The 20,295-nt window shown below is 51.1% G+C and overlaps 9 protein-coding genes across 9 annotated transcripts; 5 read left to right on the top strand and 4 right to left on the bottom strand.

Annotated features, from left to right (window-relative positions):
* Positions 1 to 2: 2 nt before the first annotated feature.
* On the bottom strand, positions 3 to 1,666 carry An07g08420 (hypothetical protein [truncated ORF]; the record flags this gene model as incomplete). The annotated part of the gene is made up of 5 exons (XM_059748646.1): positions 3 to 76; positions 148 to 199; positions 885 to 945; positions 975 to 1,018; positions 1,367 to 1,666. Coding segments are annotated over 5 exons (531 nt in total), but the record flags the coding sequence as incomplete, so codon positions are not given.
* A 973-nt stretch (positions 1,667 to 2,639) lies between these two features.
* Positions 2,640 to 3,257, top strand: An07g08410 (uncharacterized protein; the record flags this gene model as incomplete). The annotated part of the gene is made up of 2 exons (XM_059748645.1): positions 2,640 to 2,699; positions 2,730 to 3,257. 2 exons carry the CDS (start codon positions 2,640 to 2,642, stop codon positions 3,255 to 3,257), a joined length of 588 nt encoding a protein of 195 aa, XP_059605407.1.
* A 1,414-nt stretch (positions 3,258 to 4,671) lies between these two features.
* An07g08400 (uncharacterized protein) lies at positions 4,672 to 5,661 on the bottom strand (the record flags this gene model as incomplete). The annotated part of the gene is made up of 1 exon (XM_059748644.1): positions 4,672 to 5,661. The coding sequence occupies one exon, from the start codon at positions 5,659 to 5,661 to the stop codon at positions 4,672 to 4,674; it is 990 nt and encodes a 329-aa protein (XP_059605406.1).
* A 2,588-nt stretch (positions 5,662 to 8,249) lies between these two features.
* On the bottom strand, positions 8,250 to 9,220 carry An07g08390 (uncharacterized protein; the record flags this gene model as incomplete). Its single annotated transcript, XM_001391877.3, has 2 exons — positions 8,250 to 9,026; positions 9,086 to 9,220. The coding sequence occupies 2 exons, from the start codon at positions 9,218 to 9,220 to the stop codon at positions 8,250 to 8,252; spliced, it is 912 nt and encodes a 303-aa protein (XP_001391914.3).
* A 740-nt stretch (positions 9,221 to 9,960) lies between these two features.
* An07g08380 (uncharacterized protein) lies at positions 9,961 to 11,415 on the top strand (the record flags this gene model as incomplete). The annotated part of the gene is made up of 1 exon (XM_001391876.1): positions 9,961 to 11,415. The coding sequence occupies one exon, from the start codon at positions 9,961 to 9,963 to the stop codon at positions 11,413 to 11,415; it is 1,455 nt and encodes a 484-aa protein (XP_001391913.1).
* A 698-nt stretch (positions 11,416 to 12,113) lies between these two features.
* On the bottom strand, positions 12,114 to 12,914 carry An07g08370 (uncharacterized protein; the record flags this gene model as incomplete). The annotated part of the gene is made up of 2 exons (XM_059748643.1): positions 12,114 to 12,479; positions 12,525 to 12,914. The coding sequence occupies 2 exons, from the start codon at positions 12,912 to 12,914 to the stop codon at positions 12,114 to 12,116; spliced, it is 756 nt and encodes a 251-aa protein (XP_059605405.1).
* Positions 12,915 to 13,910: 996 nt separating this feature from the next.
* An07g08360 (uncharacterized protein) lies at positions 13,911 to 14,680 on the top strand (the record flags this gene model as incomplete). The annotated part of the gene is made up of 2 exons (XM_001391874.3): positions 13,911 to 13,961; positions 14,021 to 14,680. The coding sequence occupies 2 exons, from the start codon at positions 13,911 to 13,913 to the stop codon at positions 14,678 to 14,680; spliced, it is 711 nt and encodes a 236-aa protein (XP_001391911.1).
* An 831-nt stretch (positions 14,681 to 15,511) lies between these two features.
* Positions 15,512 to 16,537, top strand: An07g08350 (uncharacterized protein; the record flags this gene model as incomplete). The annotated part of the gene is made up of 4 exons (XM_001391873.1): positions 15,512 to 15,773; positions 15,851 to 16,033; positions 16,129 to 16,313; positions 16,397 to 16,537. The coding sequence occupies 4 exons, from the start codon at positions 15,512 to 15,514 to the stop codon at positions 16,535 to 16,537; spliced, it is 771 nt and encodes a 256-aa protein (XP_001391910.1).
* Positions 16,538 to 17,727: 1,190 nt separating this feature from the next.
* On the top strand, positions 17,728 to 19,542 carry An07g08340 (uncharacterized protein; the record flags this gene model as incomplete). The annotated part of the gene is made up of 7 exons (XM_001391872.3): positions 17,728 to 17,845; positions 17,957 to 18,062; positions 18,125 to 18,235; positions 18,303 to 18,581; positions 18,631 to 18,880; positions 18,929 to 19,242; positions 19,293 to 19,542. 7 exons carry the CDS (start codon positions 17,728 to 17,730, stop codon positions 19,540 to 19,542), a joined length of 1,428 nt encoding a protein of 475 aa, XP_001391909.1.
* Positions 19,543 to 20,295: the final 753 nt, after the last annotated feature.

Raw genomic sequence — 20,295 nt, 5'->3', positions numbered from 1 at the left:
GGATGAGTTTGAGGTGGCAACTGAAGGGGAAGGAGAAATAGATCTTGAAACGGACGCGATGAATATCCTGCGTGAGCTATAGTGTATATTAGATAGATTGTTTCATTAATATATCCTCCCCTATTTTGAGGTGTACGATTAGCAAACCAGTATCTGTTGAATCCTCAGAAGTCCAAAATTCCCAGCCGAGCGTAGCACACTGTATATCGTGTAATTGATGAGTGTATTCATCCCTACTAGTTACTGCTCATTCATATATGACAATGGTATCCCCACTTGCTTGGCTTATACCCACCAACAGTATCCATAGATTTGGCGAATATTTAAATAATAAGTAGATCAATTGCACATGTCATAGTCAGGAGAACATTCACTCATCCACCACCATCTGAACACAACCCCCTTCAATCCTCACATAAAGATGGTATAGTCTGCGTATTATATAAGATCCCATTTTATGTGGTTCCAGATGGCGAGATGAAGCCAGGGATTACAGTCGATCATAAGCATAGCTTGTGGAAAGTCATATTTTTGGAGGGATAAGTGGGTCAGATAGAGATATAGTGATAGCTGATATACTAGGAGACTCTATTATGATTGATGTTTGTGGTATGCATGTAGCAGTGGTGTGTCACTTATGTTTATACTTCCAGACTGCCTTTCTATTTAGCTGTCTATCTACTCAATAGTACTTCATCAGATCCTAGTCTAGAGAACTAGTCATACAAGAGACAAGGCTTATGTACGTATCATGTTCATAGATACCAAGAAAACATGTATTACTTTTGATCTGAATGGAACAAAGAAAGATGATATACCGCGGGGTTTCTACCCTCAACAACAGACCTACTTTGAATCATGTAATGTGAGAGTTCTCTACTTACTAACATCAACAGTACGTCTGCCAGACACCACCTCTCCTCCTGATTGGCTGACTGATATGGGCTGTACACGTAGAGTTACTAGTCACTTACAATGCGCATTGTGAGCCACCCCTGGGATCTCCGTTTCCTACTCCCTACGCATGGTATAATTTCGGAGCCCTGTCCGTCCCTAGTACTAGCGAGGTATATGCGGAGTGCCCCCGAGCCCACAATCCACGCTACTGCAGAGGGGTGGTTTCTTTCGGGACAGGAATACTGTGCTCTGTCGGCTGGGAAGGACCTCCCACGAGAGTGAAAGTGTTGATAGAATGGTCCCCAGGTACGTCCATAGCTTGATCAATTTAGAGCAAACATAAAGGAGACATGTGAGAGAATCGGCTAGTACAAGACATGTTCATCTCACTCGGTCCCAACCATCGAGAGACTTGGACGTCTTGGCCGACTTCCGTTGGTCCTATCTCCTAACACCGACGTCCACACACCTTCGGAAGGACCTTGATATTCACCAATATCACAAGATACGGCATTGGGAAAATAGCGTAGAGAAAGAGAAGGGCTTTGATCTTCCTCGATCGGAGCTGAAATGGCTGATTCAGGATGATGCATTGCATCCGGGCAATAGAAACCGCGACCATCACCTGTAGAGCTAGGACATACGTCGGGCCAAGGGAAAGGCAATAGAGAGTCCGAGGGACTGAGATGAGGTTCGATATTAGGAGGTGTATATTCAGGGCGACTACCCCGCCAAACATGGCAGTGATGGCTTCTGCGGGAGAGATCATGGTGAGAGGGGATTATAGGAGAGATTGGGAGGGAGGGAAGGGGACTGATTCCTAGATATGGAAGAATCTGGGATCCCTGTTCTCCAACTAACTAACTACATGACTAGCGGTTGCTCAGGCCTTCAACCTTACAGGGAATATCTTCCGGATGCGGGGTGCACTTGTTAAATGTCCATGGGAAATCTGGAAGGTGAACTCGGTTCTAAAGGTATACATGCAATATCTACCTGTTAGCTGTTGGCTAATACTCCAACTTCAGGATAAGTTGATGGTGAGATGACTGCCTACTTCTTTCACATACCTTACCTTTATAGACTTAGTTGAAGAATTAGGTCCACTGAATGACAGACCCATCGAACTGTCCAGGAAGACACCGTCGCACTGGGATGAAAGCGTTAGACCGTTTGGGTTCCAGCTTCGACCAAGATAGATTGCTTTGGGGGGTTGCACGCGCAGGCCTCTCTCAGCCTGCCTCATGTGAGCCCTGACTAGCGCTCCGGCGAACTGGATCCAAGTGCTTTGGTGTGCAAAGCGATACCACGCAGGTGAGACACTGACAGGGTTAGAATCCCTCCGGCTCCGCCAGCGATCTGATTTATGGCCTAAACGTGGTTGGCTAACGGCTGTGTGGGTAGGTGAGGGGCACAGTATCGCTACAACAATTTGATGATTGCACTTCAACGTCAAATGACTGTAAGAAGTATCGACAACTCCGTAGACAGGCCAGGGATGAACCTGAAAAACCTGAACCTACCATCGAGTTTAGTGGATATAGCTCGGTCACAGTGCAGGAGTAAGAGAAGCAACTCCACAGTTCTCGCGACACCTTCAAATATTGTGTAAGAGACAAGGCAAGGGCTATAGCCATCTTGAGTTGTTCCATTGGCTACCTGCAGTGTCAATGCAGCTATAAATACCCTGCTTCTCTCCTCCACTATCACTCATCAGAACTCACCCTTCCAAAGCCGCCAAAATGAAGCCCTCGGCATCTATCCCACTCTTCTTGGCTGCCTTGTCTTCGTTCTCACTGCCTGTGAGCTCCTATCGAATCTTTGAATATCAGGGGGACAAATGCAATGGCCCAGAGATCAATGTGCATCGACTTGCGGGCCCTAGCGCTTGCACGAGCCTGAACAGTATTACCCAGTCAGTATTCATAAAGATTGACAACATCCACGACGACCAGTATGACGTTGTCCTCTGTTCGTCTGATTCATGCGATGGCCGAATCGTCGGCCTGATCCACAATACGAACGGATGTCTCCCTGCGGATGTGCCAGGCTTCGGGAAGGCCCATTCGATCTGCGTGGTCCAAACTAGCAGCCAGACAAAGAAGCTTTGCCGCGCTGACGAGGAGTTGGAGTCGGACCTTGAATACAATATGGACAGCCTTCGAGAGAGGACTATCCAGAGCCCAATCTCGCCCGGAGTATTTGTCACTATCAAGAAAGAAGACCACGATGAGGATGGATTCTTTACTAGCGACCTCGCTGCGGGGTATAACGTTCCCGATCTGGAGCCTGTCCATGCCAACAGTACCCTGCTGGCGTACGAGGGCAGCGCAGTTAGCCCATTACACCTGCAGCAGTAGATAGACACCTGCCGTTCCGTTTCTCGCCGCTAGCATACATCAATCTGTCATTTTGGGTCAGAACCCTAGGTAAACAAATTAGCAGTAACCCCTGGGGTAGCTAAACCCAGCAGAAGAATTGCTATACGACTTACACATCCAGCGCGGTGGTGAAAGACAGCTTAAAGGCTTACCTCTATACCCAATGTGATATGCGCGAAGGGAATTGTCCGCATCACTGATTATATTCCTCGCAACCTGATCGCCTTGAAGCCTTTAACAGGCTCATATGCTGTGCCGGGTATGGCGCAATTCTCTGCTGCGATGGCACCTATCTATCTGTCATCTTTCTGTTCCTCATGTTCAGAGCCAGGTCATAGGTGCTGTTTTATTAACTGAACTAACTTTGCACATGTCGTTCTTCAGCTATTAGCAATATTGGTAAGCGTAGAGTTATTCCACCCGTTCTGTGCGGGGGGACTTTATGATGATTTGGCAGTAGATAGATTCAACTGCCCGTAAGTAAGATTCTACAAGAACCCCAGAGCGTGTCAGTTCTAATAGGCAACCGGGACACACTAGACAGAGGTTCAGGTGATGGAAGTAATTAGTGATACGAAGACCGTATGATGGACTTAAAATTGGGATTATACATGACAAATTGGCATTAACCTTCTCAATGTGGTGGGTGTTGTCGTAGTGCTATGATTTTGATTAGTAGCCAGCCATTTCGAGTATTAAGTTAACTATTTAGGTAAAGTGAGCGAATCTAGCGAATAATTCGGCTAGTTAGATCCTGGTCATATGTATTCATGGTCTTCTATAGTATTGGTTTATTGTTGAGTTTTTCCAATCCGAAATGAGTGTGTTTATGCTATGTATGAAAGGTATATATTAAGTATTAAGTAGTTATATCTCAAGCTCCCATGTGATTGCATGCAGAGTCTGAGATACTAGTACTTAGCCAGGTATAGGGAAACATAAGCAGATGAGAGATGTAGCGATAGGTGATCCGGGTTCAGTTAAATAATTAAGTTCAAGTATGATTTAGGGGACTAGGTGAAACATAGAGTACTCTACAAGTATATGCAAATCGAGTAGGGGTTTAGTTTATTCGGTTACAGTATAAAGTTTAAGAATTAAAAATATACACTAGAACTTGATCGAGTATACTGAAGTTACTCATAACTCAATAATCACGGTGGTATATGGATGTATGTACAATCGAACGTATCAAGCAAGCAGATCCTAGCAGCACGGCAAGGGTCGGACGTGCAATGTAACCCTCACTTCCAGCTGCGAGGGACAGACCCCGAAGGACCCGGTGCAGGCCTGCACACACACAAAAACACCCTAACCCCAAGCCAAGTTTACCGAAGGGAATATTTGAAGAGAAAAGAAAAAGAAATCTGAACGAATCGATGACGAGACACGTCTATTCGAAGTCGATGGTGACCTGGAGACGGACGGGGCCGGAGGACAGGGAACCACCGATGCCATCGGCAGCAGCAAGGGCAGCAGTGTAGGCGTTGATGACGCTGCTGGCCGCCTTGGAGATACTGGAGCATCCGGTGCCCTGGTGGTCGCAGATCTTCATACCCTGGATCTCCTGGCCAGCGTTCTGAGCCTGGATGGCAGACACATCCCAGCCGGACCAGCCCTCGTTGCTAGTGTTACCGAAGTCAAATTCACCCCAGGTGCAGGAGTAACCGCCGTACTGGTCAGTGGGGAGCTTGTCACCCTTGGCAGCACCCCAGCCACCCTGAGAGTCATCGTCGAAGGCGACGTAGCGGGAAGTACCGGGCTTGATGGTCAGGGTCAGAGCAGAGTTGCCGTACCAGCCGTTCAGACCTCCATCGGGTCCGATCTTGTTCCAGAAGACGACGGTCCAGTCATCAGTCTCACTGCCGTCGATGCGGACAACGTGCTTGTACTGGCAGGCGTTCGAGGCGTCGACCTCGATGATGTTGCTACCCCAAGGGCTGCCGACATTGCCGGTGTAGTAGATGGCGTCGGTGGTGCGCTTGCTAACCGTGGACTTGCCGAAGCCGGCGCGAGAGTAATCGCCGGACGACAGGGTGTCGGTCCAGCTTGAGCAGGATCCGCTAGCAGTGGCTGCGCCGGAAGAGCTGGAAGCAGAAGGAACCGCCGAGACGGAGGCGATGACGGAGCTGGCGACGGAGACCTGGGTGGCGGCAGCTTCAACAGACACCTGAGTAGTGGCAGCCTCAGAGACGGTGGTGGCGGCGACACCGGACCACTCGTTGATCCAGGAGACCTTTTGACCGTCGATAGTAGCAACGACGACATCACCGACGTCACGCTTGTCGTTGTGGTGGTGACGGCGTTCATGGCCGTGCAGGCGAGCAGTAGCGGAGCCAGCCGTCAAAGCGGCCAGCAGGAGCATGGAGTTCTTGAGCTGCATGATGTTTGTGTTGATAGATATTGAACTGAATGGGTATCACAGGTGTTTTCTTGGAACAAACCAACCGTTTCAGGGTACACGATTGATGAAAGAGAGTGAGTAGATTGGGAAGTAATGAATGACGCGAGCAATACCAAGGGGACGCTCAGCCTTGAAACAAACACACACAAAGGAGTGAGATGTGTACCCGAGAAGGAGAGCAAAGCAGTTGCAGAGCAAAGAGGGAGGGAGAGGAAGAAGAAGAAGGGAAGAGCCGGGGGGGAAAGAGGAGATAATAATAAGAAAAGCCAGAGGGGGGAACAGAAAGGCCAGGCCAGGCCCAGATCGTAGAAGGGGAGTTTACCGTTCAGTTCGTTACCATCAATCCTTTCCTTTCACTCTGCATGGTTTTTCACTTTTCCCGCATCAAACGGTCCTCTTCGTATCAAGTTGGACCTGTAATTGGATTTCATTAAATTAAAAGGGGGTCGATCAGGGGAGTCACTTGGCTTTGGGGGCGATTGATTGGTTGTAGACGAGCATCGGTTCCTGAGCTTGCCGTTCGGATGCTCCAGGTTGGCTTGTCATTGGTGAGTTGGACCCCACTTGGGGTCTAAACCCAAATCCTTCTTTCGTCTGCAAATACGGAGTACAGCATAGATACCTCGATATAGCATGGTTTGAACTCGATTTATTGACCCGGTAAACACAATAATTACCCACTTAGATTCTACCTTCGGATAAGGCCCGACTGTTAGTATACCCATCTAGCAAGAAGTATACCAAATAACAGAGACAGTCAATGGGGGATGATTTATGCTTTGTAGGTCGAGACTCGCAATCCCTGGAACCGCCCCGCCGATCGCGCCTGCCGTGGTACCAATACCGTACGGTGCCTGGTACCTTACAGATGCATCCAGGTTGCACTGGGTGCTGCATCGTGTTCAGGTACCCTCTCCAACTCATCCACACCGTCTCTTGAGTTGTCGGTGATGCTGAGGACCTAAGCCTGTCAATAATCCACAGGAAGTGAATTCCGTGGATCTCTTCGCCCAACGATCGATCAGTGGACGCCTCACACGATAGGGCGGGGTTTGATTAGATGCATGGAATCCAGTTGGAATGCTGCCCGATCGCAAGAATCCGACAGAGTAAATCGCATTGCTTATTGATACGTCATTCGGACCATTATCCTGTTGTTCGATCAATTTCACACACGAACAAGTCACTCAACTTCCAATTAATGTTGCTTGGTCGAATCCCGGCCTGGCTGCCGGTTACCCAGGAGAGAGCCAGCCCATCGCCACGTCAAGACCCACGTTGGACAGTGATTTGATCCGATGGACTGACAGTGGATAATATGTCGAGGAGAAAGAATGCAGGCCAGACCGTGAGATTGCACACACACACACCGTAAGACTGGAGCCTGCGTTTGGGTGGATAGGCAAGGAAGGGCAGTGACTTTTGCCCTCGTTGCATCCACCTTGAATCATTACGGTAATTTTGGTATAGCTGGTATAGCCTCAGGTAAAAAAAGGCTTGCAGGACCCCTAAGGGTCCTGCTGTTTTGCCCACCAAGCGACCCTGAATGCCACGGCTTAACCCCAATTTGACCCTGCCGCGGACCCTGATCAGGACCCCCAAAATCCAGGGACGGCGGCAACCGGAATTCCAATCATCCTGCGCAGTCATGGTCAGCATCCTCAAACACCCAACACCAACCATCGAGTTGCTGTATGTATCGAATTCGCTGGTCATCCCATGGACCATCTGGTCCGCGGGCCACTAGAGTTTAGCACAGCGACAATTCGGTAATCTTCAGCCCGTGTCCGAGTCCACCCCAACTGTCATTGCCTGTTGTTGGCCCGTGACCAGCAAGTCTGGGTAACGATAGTCGCTTAATCCACCGAGGGGGTGCGACTTGCCAGGTTCTGGCCACCAAAAACTGGCTGGACTATCGAACGTTGTCTTGGATTTTAATGGCAACTAGTCTAGCTCTTGTACACATAAGTGAGAGCGTTATCCTATGCCGCTCTATATCTATACTACTTCTTCACATGTAAATAAATAGTGTTTCCCTGGGTCTCTGTCCCATGGATGCCGACGGAACCCCCTTCTCGGTTGGCAGGCGTTGCTGACTTTCCAACAGTAAGCCACGTTCGGTCCTCAACATCAGCCGACCATTTCCTGGATGGGTAGAGAATCTCCTTTTCGGCCTGGGGGCCCCTCTAAATTTAGAGACCAGCTGCCCTGTTCGAGACGAGGAGCGGATACTATTCCTGTCGCGGAGAGCGACTCGTCAGCTTCAATTTGGGGCCCGATGATCCGGGGTGACTAAGCACCTCCTTTCGGATCCCGTATCGTTGGCCCTAATTGGGATTAGACAATTGCCTGTTTGGTGCTCAGTCAGCACCGTTCTGTTGCGACAATTCTTAGTAGTGAGTGAGCTACATCCTCATTCTGTCGCCATAACCTCGAGACGAATGGGCTCCATGTCTTACTGCTCGCCTGGATCAGATCAAGTCAAACATATTTACATCTATACAATTATGTTCTAAACCCCAAACAGGTCCCCAGGGTATGTACTGAGCAAATCAATGCCGTCAAAACTACTTCAGGTCCACCCCTCCGTCAAAAGCAGCACCCCCGGCCTGCGCATCCACCTTCATACTCTCGTCCAATCCACACACACGGAAGAGCATCTGTGGTGTCATCTCCTTGTCCAACCCAGGGATGCCGTCCCTCTTCAGCTTCTCCATCGCCTCGCGCATCGCTGCAACGGCAGGTCCCAATGCCGCGAACGGGAAGATGATGATGCGGAAGCCCATCTCCTTGGCCTCGGCTGCTGAGATCGACGGCGTGGCCCCATGCTCCACCATGTTCAGCAGCAACGGCCACCCCGCCAGGTCCTGAATCACTTGCCGGGCCATCTCCCTGGACGTAATCCCCTCGAGGAATCCTACGTCCGCGCCTGCGTCGCGCGCGGCCCGCAGTCTCGCGACACTCTCCTCATAGCCGTGGGTTTGGAGGGAATCTGTCCGGGCGATCACAACAATATCACTGCCAATCCGCTGGCGAGCCTGCACTGCTGCCCGGATCCTCGTCACGTAGGTGTCCGTGTCTACGAGAATCTTGCCAGCGAGATGTCCGCAGCGCTTCGTTTGTACCTGGTCTTCTATGTGGAAGGCGGCAACTCCGGACCGCGAGTATTGCTCGGTCGTGCGGGCGACCATAATGGGTCCGCCGTAGCCGGTGTCTGCGTCGGCAATTACGGGAGTGCTAGGGGAGATGTTGGAGATCATTTCAGCGTTGGCGCGCATGTCGTTGAGAGTGCAGATGCCCAAGTCTGCTTGACCATGGACCGAGGCAGCGGTACCGGCACCGGTCTGTAAAGAGGGATGAGCTGGTTGACCAATATTCGAGCATAGTGACATTCGCCACTTACCATGTACAGAGCGTCGAAGCCCGCGGAAAGGGCGACACGGGCTGACAGTCCATCGTAGACTCCGGGGGCGACGATGAAGGAATCGGGGTTCTCGAGAGCCCGGCGAAGGGAGGTAGCTGCAGTTACCATAGGCATGATGCAGGCTTTGTAGAGGGAAATGTTGGTCAAGAAATGGCACCGTTCTATAGGAGTTGTAAAGGCTGCGCCGATGACGTCGAGACTTGTTGCTGGCGAGGAGGATGGTGCTGCTGGCTTTATAGACTTGAGATCGCGTGGGCTGACCGTTATCGCCTTCCACAGTCTCTGCACGGAGTATTCTATCTGTGATCTAGACGCCTTCTTTTGCCTCCGAGTCTGCGATTGAAGGAGAATTTAAAGGTGAAGCCCATGGGAGCCCACCCGACATCGGCAGAGGTTAGGTAATCACTCGGGGATGGTTCGGCATTTGAGCATGACTCGGTAGTAGCCGAATCCTGTCAAGTTGCTGCAGATCGTTGAATCGTCTATTCCCATAGTATGAGAATTTTTATCACCATTGGTGCTGTTCTTTTAGATAGCTGAAAGTATTCTTCCGAGCCCCTGATACTACATTATATCCCCCGTAGTCCGTGTGCTGAGCTTATATCGCGGGCTGCAGAAATCCTAATCCGCGGCCAACCAGCGCAGGTGATCGTCGGCTTTTTCTGCCGCGAACTCGAACTCCAACTGCACCTCCGTTTCTCTTCGGCTCTTCTTCTCCCCGCCACGTCCATTTCGCCTCCACATCCACTCTCCGCGCATGCAAGCATGATCTGAACTGTGAAGCGCCTCTTCTTCGTATCCGATCGGACCTCCTCGACTACATTTCCTCCCACAGCCCTCCGATATCGTTCCTCATGGCCCGCTCCGCCATTGTCCAAGAATACGCCCCTCCGTCCTCCGCACCCACCTTCTCCGTCGACCGCAAAGTCACCCACGAGCGCCAACAAAATGGCATTTCTCGCCCCAATGGATATCGCGTCTCCTGGCATGCCAATCCCGCCGTCGAACCACACCACTTTGGCCAGTCCCATCCCATGAAGCCATGGCGTCTGACCCTCACAAAACAGCTGGTCATGGCCTACGGCATGCACCATGCGATGGACCTCTACCTGGCGCGCGCAGCCACCTACGAAGAGCTGGCGGACTTCCACAAATCAGATTACCTCGATTTCCTACAGCAAGTCGTCCCCGGCGATATGGAGAATCCTGAACAGAGCGAGAACATCGCGCGCTTCAACTTCGGTGACGATTGCCCCATCTTCGACGGCCTCTACAACTACTGCTCCCTCTACGCCGGCGGTACCATCGACGCAGCCCGAAAGCTCTGCAACAACCAGTCGGAGATCGCAGTCAACTGGTCTGGTGGCCTACATCACGCCAAAAAAGCCGAAGCCAGCGGTTTCTGCTACATCAACGACATCGTCCTCGGCATCCTGCAGCTCCTCCGCCTGCACCCGCGCGTCATGTACATCGACATCGACGTCCACCACGGCGACGGCGTGGAACAAGCCTTCTGGTCCACCGACCGCGTCCTCACCGTCTCCTTCCACAAATACGACAAGGACAACTTCTTCCCCGGCACCGGTGGCCTCGACAGCACGGGGCCCACCCATCCCCTCAACCCGGGCGCCCACCACTCCGTCAACGTCCCCCTCCACGACGGCATCGACGACGAATCCTACATCCAACTCTTCCGCGACGTCGTCGGCTCCTGCGTCGAAGTCTACCGACCGGGCGCCATCGTCCTCCAATGCGGTGCCGACTCCCTCGGCTGCGACCGTCTCGGCTGCTTCAACCTGAACGTCGCCGCCCACGGCGCCTGCGTCGCCTTCGTCAAAACTTTTAACCTCCCTCTCCTCGTCGTCGGTGGCGGTGGCTACACCCCACGCAACGTCTCCCGCGCCTGGGCTCACGAAACCTCCATCCTCATCGACGCCCAGGATACCATCGACCCTCACATCCCCGAAACCGTCACCTTCCGCAACCACTTCGGCCCTGACTTCTCTCTCTTTCCGCCCCTCTCGGAAATGCGCAAGCTCGAAAACAAGAACCCTCGCACTTATCTCGCCGGCTTGCTCCAGTCCATCCGCGAACAGCTTCGATACATCCAAGGTGCCCCGAGCGTGCAAATGAGCTTCATTCCTCCGGATATTCTCGGTCTTCGCGAAGACACGGAGAAGGAAATCGAAGAAGAGACAGCCATGATGGAGGAGGAGCGCGAGGAACGATCTGGTGGTGGTAGTTTAGGGAAGTCGAGTCGACGGAGGGATTTGGAGAGAGGTGCTGGGCAGCGGGGGGAGCTGTTTTAAAATACCACTTCCTCTTTATGCCCACGTACACACACTTTTTTTTATTTATTGTTGTGTCTGTCTCGCATTTGAATATGTCTTTGGAGTTGGTGGATTGGAATCTATCGGGCTGGATGATGGCGTTTTTCTACCTTGTCTAAAATTCATCTAATTGCGTTGTTTATACGTTTCTTCTTTGTGGATGGTGGGCTTTGGTTGTGTGCTACTTATAGAAAGTATACACCTGTATTAGAGGGGAGAAGGAGGAGAAGGAGGAGGAGGTGGTGGTGTGATGATATCCATGTGTCTTGTATGTTACAGGTGCTAGAAGTGTCTTTAGAGAAGATGAAAAAAGGAAACATCAGGACATATCGTCGGTATTGTTGTATAGCTAGCTAGCTAGCTTTATTTGGACCCTCAGCATGTAGAGAGATTTAAGGTACCCTTTCCCGGACCAGAAAAGAAGAGAATAATGTTCTTCCTTCATATCGGAGTCTTTCACAATGTATTGCAGGTTATTATCTAATTGAGATAGGTAGGCTACGAGGTGCAGGATTAAGATACATGAGAGGACAGATACTAGTTGAAAGTAATTGATAGTATTCCATTACTTAAGAATGAAACATTATTTGCATCTGATATAGATCTAAGAGATCTAGAATCATTCAAAGCCGACGCCGAATGCATACGTAGTGCTTTATGCTTAAGCTTAGGCTGGACTATAGCCAAGCCAGTGTCCACAAAGCCGGCAAATGAGGCCATCTCTCCTGCCACTCAGCCAGGATATCAGGCACGCGAGCATCGAAATTCCGTCTCGCCTCACCGACTCCGTTCTCCCATCCATCGGCACCATTCGTCTTTCTCTCCTGCGAGGCAGCCTCGTTTAACCGATTCGCTAGATCCAAGATAGCCTTGCCTCCTACTAATGCCTCTTCGTGATTATCCTTGATATCCACGTTGAAGACATGCACGGGCCGGTTCAAGGGTGAGCCCTTATTCATAAGATCGTCTACCACGGCATCCCAGCACCGTTCTTCACAGGTGATGATTACATCGACAACGCCGCCTTCAGTACCTAGGGCGCCCTTATCGCCCTTCGAGACGTGCTCGACGCGCGGCTGTCCCGGTACCCAGTCCTGGAAGCGCTCCGGGCCCCATTTCAAGTTACGGTTGCGCTCGAGCATGTTCAGGAGGCCGTTGTTGCGGTAGAGACGCTCGTCTTTGGAGAGCAGCTCGTCGTACATTTGAGAGTACGAGGTTGTGTTGAAGTTGTAGACGTTGGGTTGGGTGATTGAGGGCCCGGGCAACCGGACTAGAGAGCCCGTCCCGAAGGAAATTACAGGGAAGGGACTCGTCGCTGTGGAGAGACGGAGGTGGGCTTCCATAGAGCGGTTCTGATTGGAGGCGCACACGGTGCAGAATCGGAGTTTATATGATGAGGATGATGAGGACTCCGATTCTGGCACTGTGTTTTTGTCCTCGTTCGTCGTGGTGGGTTGAGGTTGAGTTGTTGATCCCATGGCTTCTGGGGGTGGTGGGGGTGGTGGTGGAGGGGAGGGAGCGGTCGCAGTGCCTGCACTGGACAGTCGGGGGTCGTAGGCCATGGTGTTTGTTATAACCGCGTTTGGTGTGACCGTACCGTAGGTTAGGTGGTGTGATGAATTCGGTTAAGTGATCGTTGGGGTATCAAGGAGGCTGGAAGGTGTGTTGTTCACTAGTAGGGCCCTGTAATGACTACTGACAATTAGAATCTGCGGCAAAAAAAAATCGTAGACTCAATGGCAGTGACAAAGAAGTATAGTGAAAGGGGTGCAGAATTCAGTAAATAGTTGCGTAAGTAATTAAAGTTTGTCCGCATAATGTGCTAAGACAGCTCCAATATATAAAGATTTCATCATGCTGCGGGGGAGGGTTGGAGTGGACTAGATAGATGTTTTGCATATACATACCTTAGAAGAGCCTCGCATCATCTGCAATTCATTTACGCTGGTCTACTGGGTGTGGGGTGGACGAGTTGATGAAGGGCCGCAGCCCTGAGTTGACAAGATGAAGAAGTTTGCGTCGGCGGATTTCGCGCGCCTTTTGTGGTCATGTGCGCTGACTCAGCCGCGTGCTGCCCACTACGCCCGATTGGGACAGCTCGAGCTGTGGATGGCGATGGAGGCTGGGCATGATCTCATGCGCGAGAGTCGATCTTGGCTTTAAGTGCTGGAGTAATTTCTATCCGCTTTCTGAGACTAACTCAGCTGCCTGAGATGAGTATCAACATGCGTTTCCTATTGACGCCATGATTGCCAGATGAGACTACTTCGTACCATCGAGCGGGGTCTAAGAACTAGTCCGGCCGTATGATACGATGATAGCTGCCTACAGTTCTCGCTTCTCCCAAAGCGACACTACCTACTTATCTGCATACATATCAGACCAGACTGGTCTAGCCACCGTAACGGAGCTTGGCTCTGACAAAGATCACGATACTAAATAACGTTGAAATCAAACAACAGCCACTATCCAAGATGAAGGCAGCCTTGATAATCGTCGACATGCAGGAGGACTTCTGCCCTCCGGTCCGTACTCTCCCCAACCCCCAACCATCGACCAACTCTATACTAACAAAACCAACCAGAACGGCTCTCTCGCCGTGCAAGAAGCCCGCGCCCTCGCCCCAACAATCAATACCCTTCTTTCCAACCCCGGCTTCGCCCTCCGCATCGCATCCCAAGACAGCCACCCACCCAACCACATCTCCTTCGCCCCGAACCACCCACCGCCCAACAACCTACCCTTCGAGCACTTCATCGACATGAGAAATCCTGCAGCAGGCAAAGAAACTGAGACCAAGCCTCAACGGCTCTGGCCCGTCCACTGCGTAGAGGGAACCAAAGGCGCAGAGATTATCCCGGAAATCGACACCAAGAACATTGACCTCTACGTGCGAAAGGGCATGGATGCGCGCGTGGAGATGTACTCTGCGTTTGCAGATGCTTTTGGGAACCTCGATGCGGAGGTGAATCGGTCGTCGGTGGATGTACATTTGAAGGGGGCTTTGGAGGAAAATGGCATTACGGATGTGTTTTGTGTGGGTGTCGCCGGGGATTATTGTGTGAAGTTTACGGCGATTGATGCTGCACGGGCTGGGTTGAGGAGTTATTTTGTTGAGGATGCGGTCAGGTGTGTTGATCCAGGGGAGGGGTGGGAGGAGGCGAAGAGGGAGTTGAGGGAGGCGGGGGTGGTGGTTGTGAGGTCGGATGGGCCTGAGATTAGAGGGTTGGTTGGGGAGTTGTAGTGGTTGTTAGTAGATTCTTATGCGTATATGGGATATGGGATGTGATGGTCATTGCAAGATGTATGGAATACTTGACTTGATTACTGTATGTGTGTATGTGGTGCTTTGTGCAGGTGTATACCGTCTTAGACTGAGCGTTATGGTCGGGGACTGAGCTATAGATAAGACAGACCAAGATGCGCCAAGTACTCTATAAGTAGGATTTAGTGGATCTAGACCACATGGCCTATAATGCCAAATATATAACAATTTGCTAGCCTAGCCATAACAATAAGGGAGCAGGCAAGGCCACTTGCACCGCCAAACAAAGAAAGGACCGTGGATAGCGACAAGTCTAACCCTGGCAGACAATCTGACAGGTCTCCACAGTGGAGTTGGCGGACGTTGCAACGGCTTCCAGATCACCGTCAGCTCAGAACAACAGAGAATGAGAAACGGAGATACTTTGAGTGTAGGGAAAATCTGACGATATTCGCGTTGGGCTTATAATCCATCGCGTTCGATTTGATTAGTTATTCCCCTCTCCTTAATAACATTACCGTCAATCCCTTCTGAAATGGGCAGCGGGGCGTCGCGGCATCCCCATACTTTCAATAATCAATAACTCATCGCCACCGCATCCGGAACCGGTCACCGTTTATATCAGCTCTTACAGCTCTATTCGGTCGGTGCTTTTCTGTTCTTGCTTCTCTTCTTTCTTTTCACCGGTTCGTTTGTCTTACCTGCTGCCTGCCTTATACATTAGATGCTGTTCGCTTTATAGACTCGGCCGTGGTCTCTTTTACTTCGCTCCAACACCTCCCCGTCTATCGATTGAGTCAGATCATCGCCATGTCGTCTGCCGCAACCTATACTACCTTTCACGAGGGACTTAGGTCTCCGGATGTGAAAGTCTCAACCAAAATCCACAGCCCTGCAACCAATCTTCCTCCAAAACCTCTACCGTACTGGCTTGTCAACGTTCCCCGCTCACAATGGACAGCAGAATGTCCCAGCTATCTACGCGACACATCGCAGAAAAATATCGAGGTGCTTTCGACCCCTGACGAGCAATACCGGAGACAGGGGTGGGAGCTAGTAAAGGAGATAGTCCGTATGTTCGACCGAATGAAGCCGTGCGTCAGGGGGAGGACGTGGTCCGTGAGTGGTCCGCTAATACATGATGGACAGGGTCCAACCAGATCGATCGGTTTCAGCGCCTTCCCAGCGATTTGAGGAGGTATCTCGAGTACAAGGAGCAGATTATCGCGGAGTATGGATCGATCATGCGGTTTGTGGTGAAGGAACGGCTTCGCTGGGGAGAAGGGACGCCGGATGATCTGAAGCCCAAGGGGCGGCCGTTTGAGTATGATGGTTCGTATTCAATTGTCTCTTTCTCACTGTTCAAATGAGTCTTGAACTGCCTGTGTCGAGATGGGATGAGTGCTAAGCATGGTTGTGATGGTCAGAGGATATCCGCATTCTTTACAATGACTGGCCGTATGGAGTCGAGGAAGGCATTGTTCACTTGGTGGTGTGGACAAAGTTCGAGCTGGAGGATGATCCGGTCACGGATGACCTAACGCCACGCGCACGACAGGAGATCGAGGAGTATGTGCAACGGACATTTCTCTCACGGATGCCAGCCGATCAGGTATGTATTGGCTAGAATGTTGGAAGGAATGCGCCGGGGGTGGTGATGGGCGATGCTTTTTCTTGATGCTAATACGAAGGTAGGTCATCTGGTTCAAGAACTGGAAGTCATTAAAGTCAGTGCATGCCGTGGAGCATTTCCATGTCATGCTGCACCATCCCGAAGCGGAATTCCTACGGGAGATCACAGGAGGGGATGCTCCGCTGAAACGACAGTCGGCATGAGTAGATAGATGGATGGATTAATGGTGAAGGGTTAAGGGTTAATCCGGCATAGAGATAGATGAGATGGGGCCCTGGGACTGGGATCTAAAGAAATAATACCAACCCATTATAGAGGCCAAGGGAGCGATCATCGGCATTGCTTGATGCTTGAAACATGAATTGAAGCGATGGGCTGTCATCCGTCATCCCCACCGCCAAGCCTGTGTGCCCCTCTTGATCGCGAGTCCAGCTGAAAAATTAACGGCGATCGGAGTGAAAAACTGCGGTCTGTAGCATGAGAACCGACGAGGGAAAAGATATCATATACAGATAAGCCTTCTGGAAGATGCCGTGTCACCAACAAGAGTATAAAGCTGAGGCGAGAGAAGTGCCACAGTGTAAAGAAGAGCCATCATAGAAATCCGAATCAAGGCAGTCCCCCATCAACGTCATCCAGCTCCAGTTTCAGTAGCAATCATCCATCCAGAATCCCTCAGACTCACCGTCTCTTGTGTCCCCTGGAGTAGTATTTATTAATAGATAGAACTCCCGGCACTACTGCTTTTCTCATTTTCTGCAGAATAGGTTGTTGGTTTCAGGAACTGAACCCGACGCTGTCCGTACATCCCGACATTGAAGGCCTTCTTTGGAGTTCTGTTGACTGTCTCTGCTGCCTTCTATCTACCTCCATTGCTCTAATTCAGTTCGATTAATTTCGAGAAAAAAGAGGAGCAGATCCTTCAAAGACCCCAAGTGACACCACAATTCAATTTCTGCCCAAACCCCTCGAGAATCGAGTCACCTTTGTGCGCTGCAGTCCGGTTGCGTCGGTGTCTCCTCCACAACCCTCCGTGTACCCTCACACCAGCAAAAAAACCAGAAGTACAAGACCAACCACCACCAGAAAGAATTGCTAGATCAATAAGCACACAGAACCACGGAACGCCATGCCCATCTCCGTCCCGCACATCCGCCGACGGTCATCGCTTACCAGTGAGTGAAGTTTGCTGCCGTCATCCGGTCGAGAACCTCCCCTCTTTCTGTGCTGCTGCTCCTCCCACGTCATTCCTGCTGGCTGCCTCAGTCCTTCTGCTGCTGGCTGCCTCAACATCTCTCCGCCCTTTTCTCTCTTCCCCTCCTTGGCTCTCTCCTCCGACCGGCTGTCTTTTCACCACCTCCCTCCCATCTCGCGCATTTTTGCTGCCACCATCATGTCTGCTGACTGGGGCTCTTTTTTTCATGTTTCAGGTAATCGTTCATCACACGATGAGCCCAAAGCTGAGCCCGTGAGCGGGGACGACGAGATCGTCGAGCCCGACCAGGGAAATGGTACGTAGCTGACCCCTCAATATCCCCAAAAGCAACAATGGAAAATAAATCGATCCGGACCCTATACCACTGCAAATACGGACCTTTCCATTTCCGCTGACTTATCTGTAGTCCTTTCCCACATTATCTCTCAGCTCCGACCGGGAGCTGATCTGAGTCGGGTCGTCCTGCCCACCTTTATTCTGGAACCGCGATCTATGCTGGAGCGCATCACCAAGTATGTCGGAGTACCTGCGTCGCAAAATAAAAAGAAGTAGCTAACCGATTTCCTGTCTCCAGCTTCATGGCGCACCCGGAAACTTTGCTTCCTATGCCCACCATAGATGACCCCTTAGAACGATTCGTTTCCGTCGTCAAGTTCTATCTGAGCGGATGGCACATCAAACCTCCGTACGTTGCCGCATCCCTTGAAATGCTGTACTTCCGCTAGCTCCAGCCTTGCTGACACCTTGCCCAGAGGAGTGAAGAAGCCGTTGAACCCTATCCTCGGAGAGACTTATACCTGTTACTGGGACTACCCTGATGGCACCCGTGGGTACTATATCGCCGAGCAGACCTCCCACCACCCGCCCAAATCGAGCTATTTCTTCATGGCACCCGAGCACAACATTCGGATAGATGGCACCTTGAAACCCCGCAGTAAATTCCTCGGAAACTCAGCCGCTAGTATGATGGAGGGCATTGCTATCCTGCGGTTCTTGAACCGCGGACAGGACAAGGAGAAGGGCGAAAGATAGTAGGTGGGCCTGTCGTCTGCGCATGAGGACAACTCTAACCGGGCCTAGCATCTTGACGCAACCGAATATGTACGCCCGCGGTATTCTTTTCGGAAAGATGAAATACGAACTTGGCGACCACAGCTACGTGCGGTGCCCAGAGAACAACCTCGTTGCCGACATCGAATTCAAGACAAAGGGCTACTTTTCTGGTACTTATAACGCTATCGGTGGCACAATCAAGAACGAAAAGACCGGTGAGGTATACTATGAACTGTCCGGTCTCTGGAACGGCGAGATGCACATCAAGGACGTTCACGTGAGTTCTCCTTCCTTTCGCGAAGGACCGGCAATCTAACCTGAACAGACACACAAGAAGGATTTGCTATTCAACGCTACGCATGCGAAGCATACCCCTCCGTTGACCAGACCTATTGAACAGCAGGGCGAGCGCGAGTCGCAGCGACTGTGGCAAAACACCGTGAAGGCTATCATTGCCAGGAACCACGAGGCGGCTACGGACGAGAAGACCAAGATCGAGGACCGCCAACGAGAAGAGGCAGCGAAGCGTGTCGATGATGGCGTTGAGTGGCACCCCCGGCTGTTCCGACGGGTGCAGGGCGGGCCCCACGGCCCAGATGAGGGAGAGGAGGACCTAGACTGGATTATCAATGCACATGTGTAAGTTGCTGCGTTTGCACCGACAGTTTGACGGGGCTAACAACCTCCAGCGACTCGCATAACCCTGAGGTGGCAGCGAAACAGATTCTGGCCATTGCCCCGATTCTCGAAGGTCAGACAGAGCCCACCCAGTTCCAGATTCCCGCACACAAGGGTAAGGAGTCTGCTGCGACAGCCGATCCAGCCAACGGCGCTGACCCCGCTCAGAGCGAGCCTAAGAAAGAAGCAGAAGAAGCCGTCGAACGCAAGGACTCGCGGACATCAGATGTCGATGCCTACGTTGATGCCAAGGAGAAATAGGTGTAACTGACTCACTGGATGGCTCCAGTTGCTGACGGCATGTCGTTGACCAAACTGGATATCCGGAGGGCAAGTGACCTATTAGTGGGGCACAACTTAGAAGAGCGAAAACCATGAAACTTCAAAGAACCGAAAAGCAAGGAAATGGTAGGTCGAGCCGTCATTCAGATCAACTTAATTGACCTGCTCGATGATTCCAACGCGAGAAACAAGGGAAAGAGTCCGGCCAACCACAACATTCAACACATAACTCAACATACCCCACCATTTCCATCAGATCATTATACTGGATACCCGATTGATTTAATATGCAGAGACAATGCGACAAAAGTTGAAAAAAGACGGACAGGAGAAGGCCTGAAGACGGACCGGAGCACGGGTGATGGGCAATTCTTGCTTGCTATATGTGGATACATATCATCATCTGGGATACCATGACGTGGATGGGCATTGATACAGCTAGCGTATAGGTGACTGATTCTTTAGCATTAATATAGACTATGGTTGCGGATAATGCATAATTTTGACTTGATGTAGCTCTAGCTGTATTCCCAGTTTACCCTTGCATGCTTCAGCTAGAAGTCCGCAATGCCTCACAACACATGATACCTAGCTAGCTCTCAGAACTCCCATTCCCCCTCATACCAGTCTGCTTAATCGTAACCATACCCAAGACGCAAGAGAAAGAAAAGAAACCTGAATCGGAGCACAAAGCTAGCATGCCAGCCAGATGAATAAATACATGGGTTATAT

This window comes from Aspergillus niger (assembly GCF_000002855.4).
Source record: "Aspergillus niger supercontig An07".
NCBI classification, from domain to species: Eukaryota; Fungi; Ascomycota; class Eurotiomycetes; order Eurotiales; family Aspergillaceae; genus Aspergillus; species Aspergillus niger.
The sequence above is the reverse complement of the archived record's forward strand: the minus strand, read 5'-3'. Positions and strand labels throughout refer to the sequence as shown.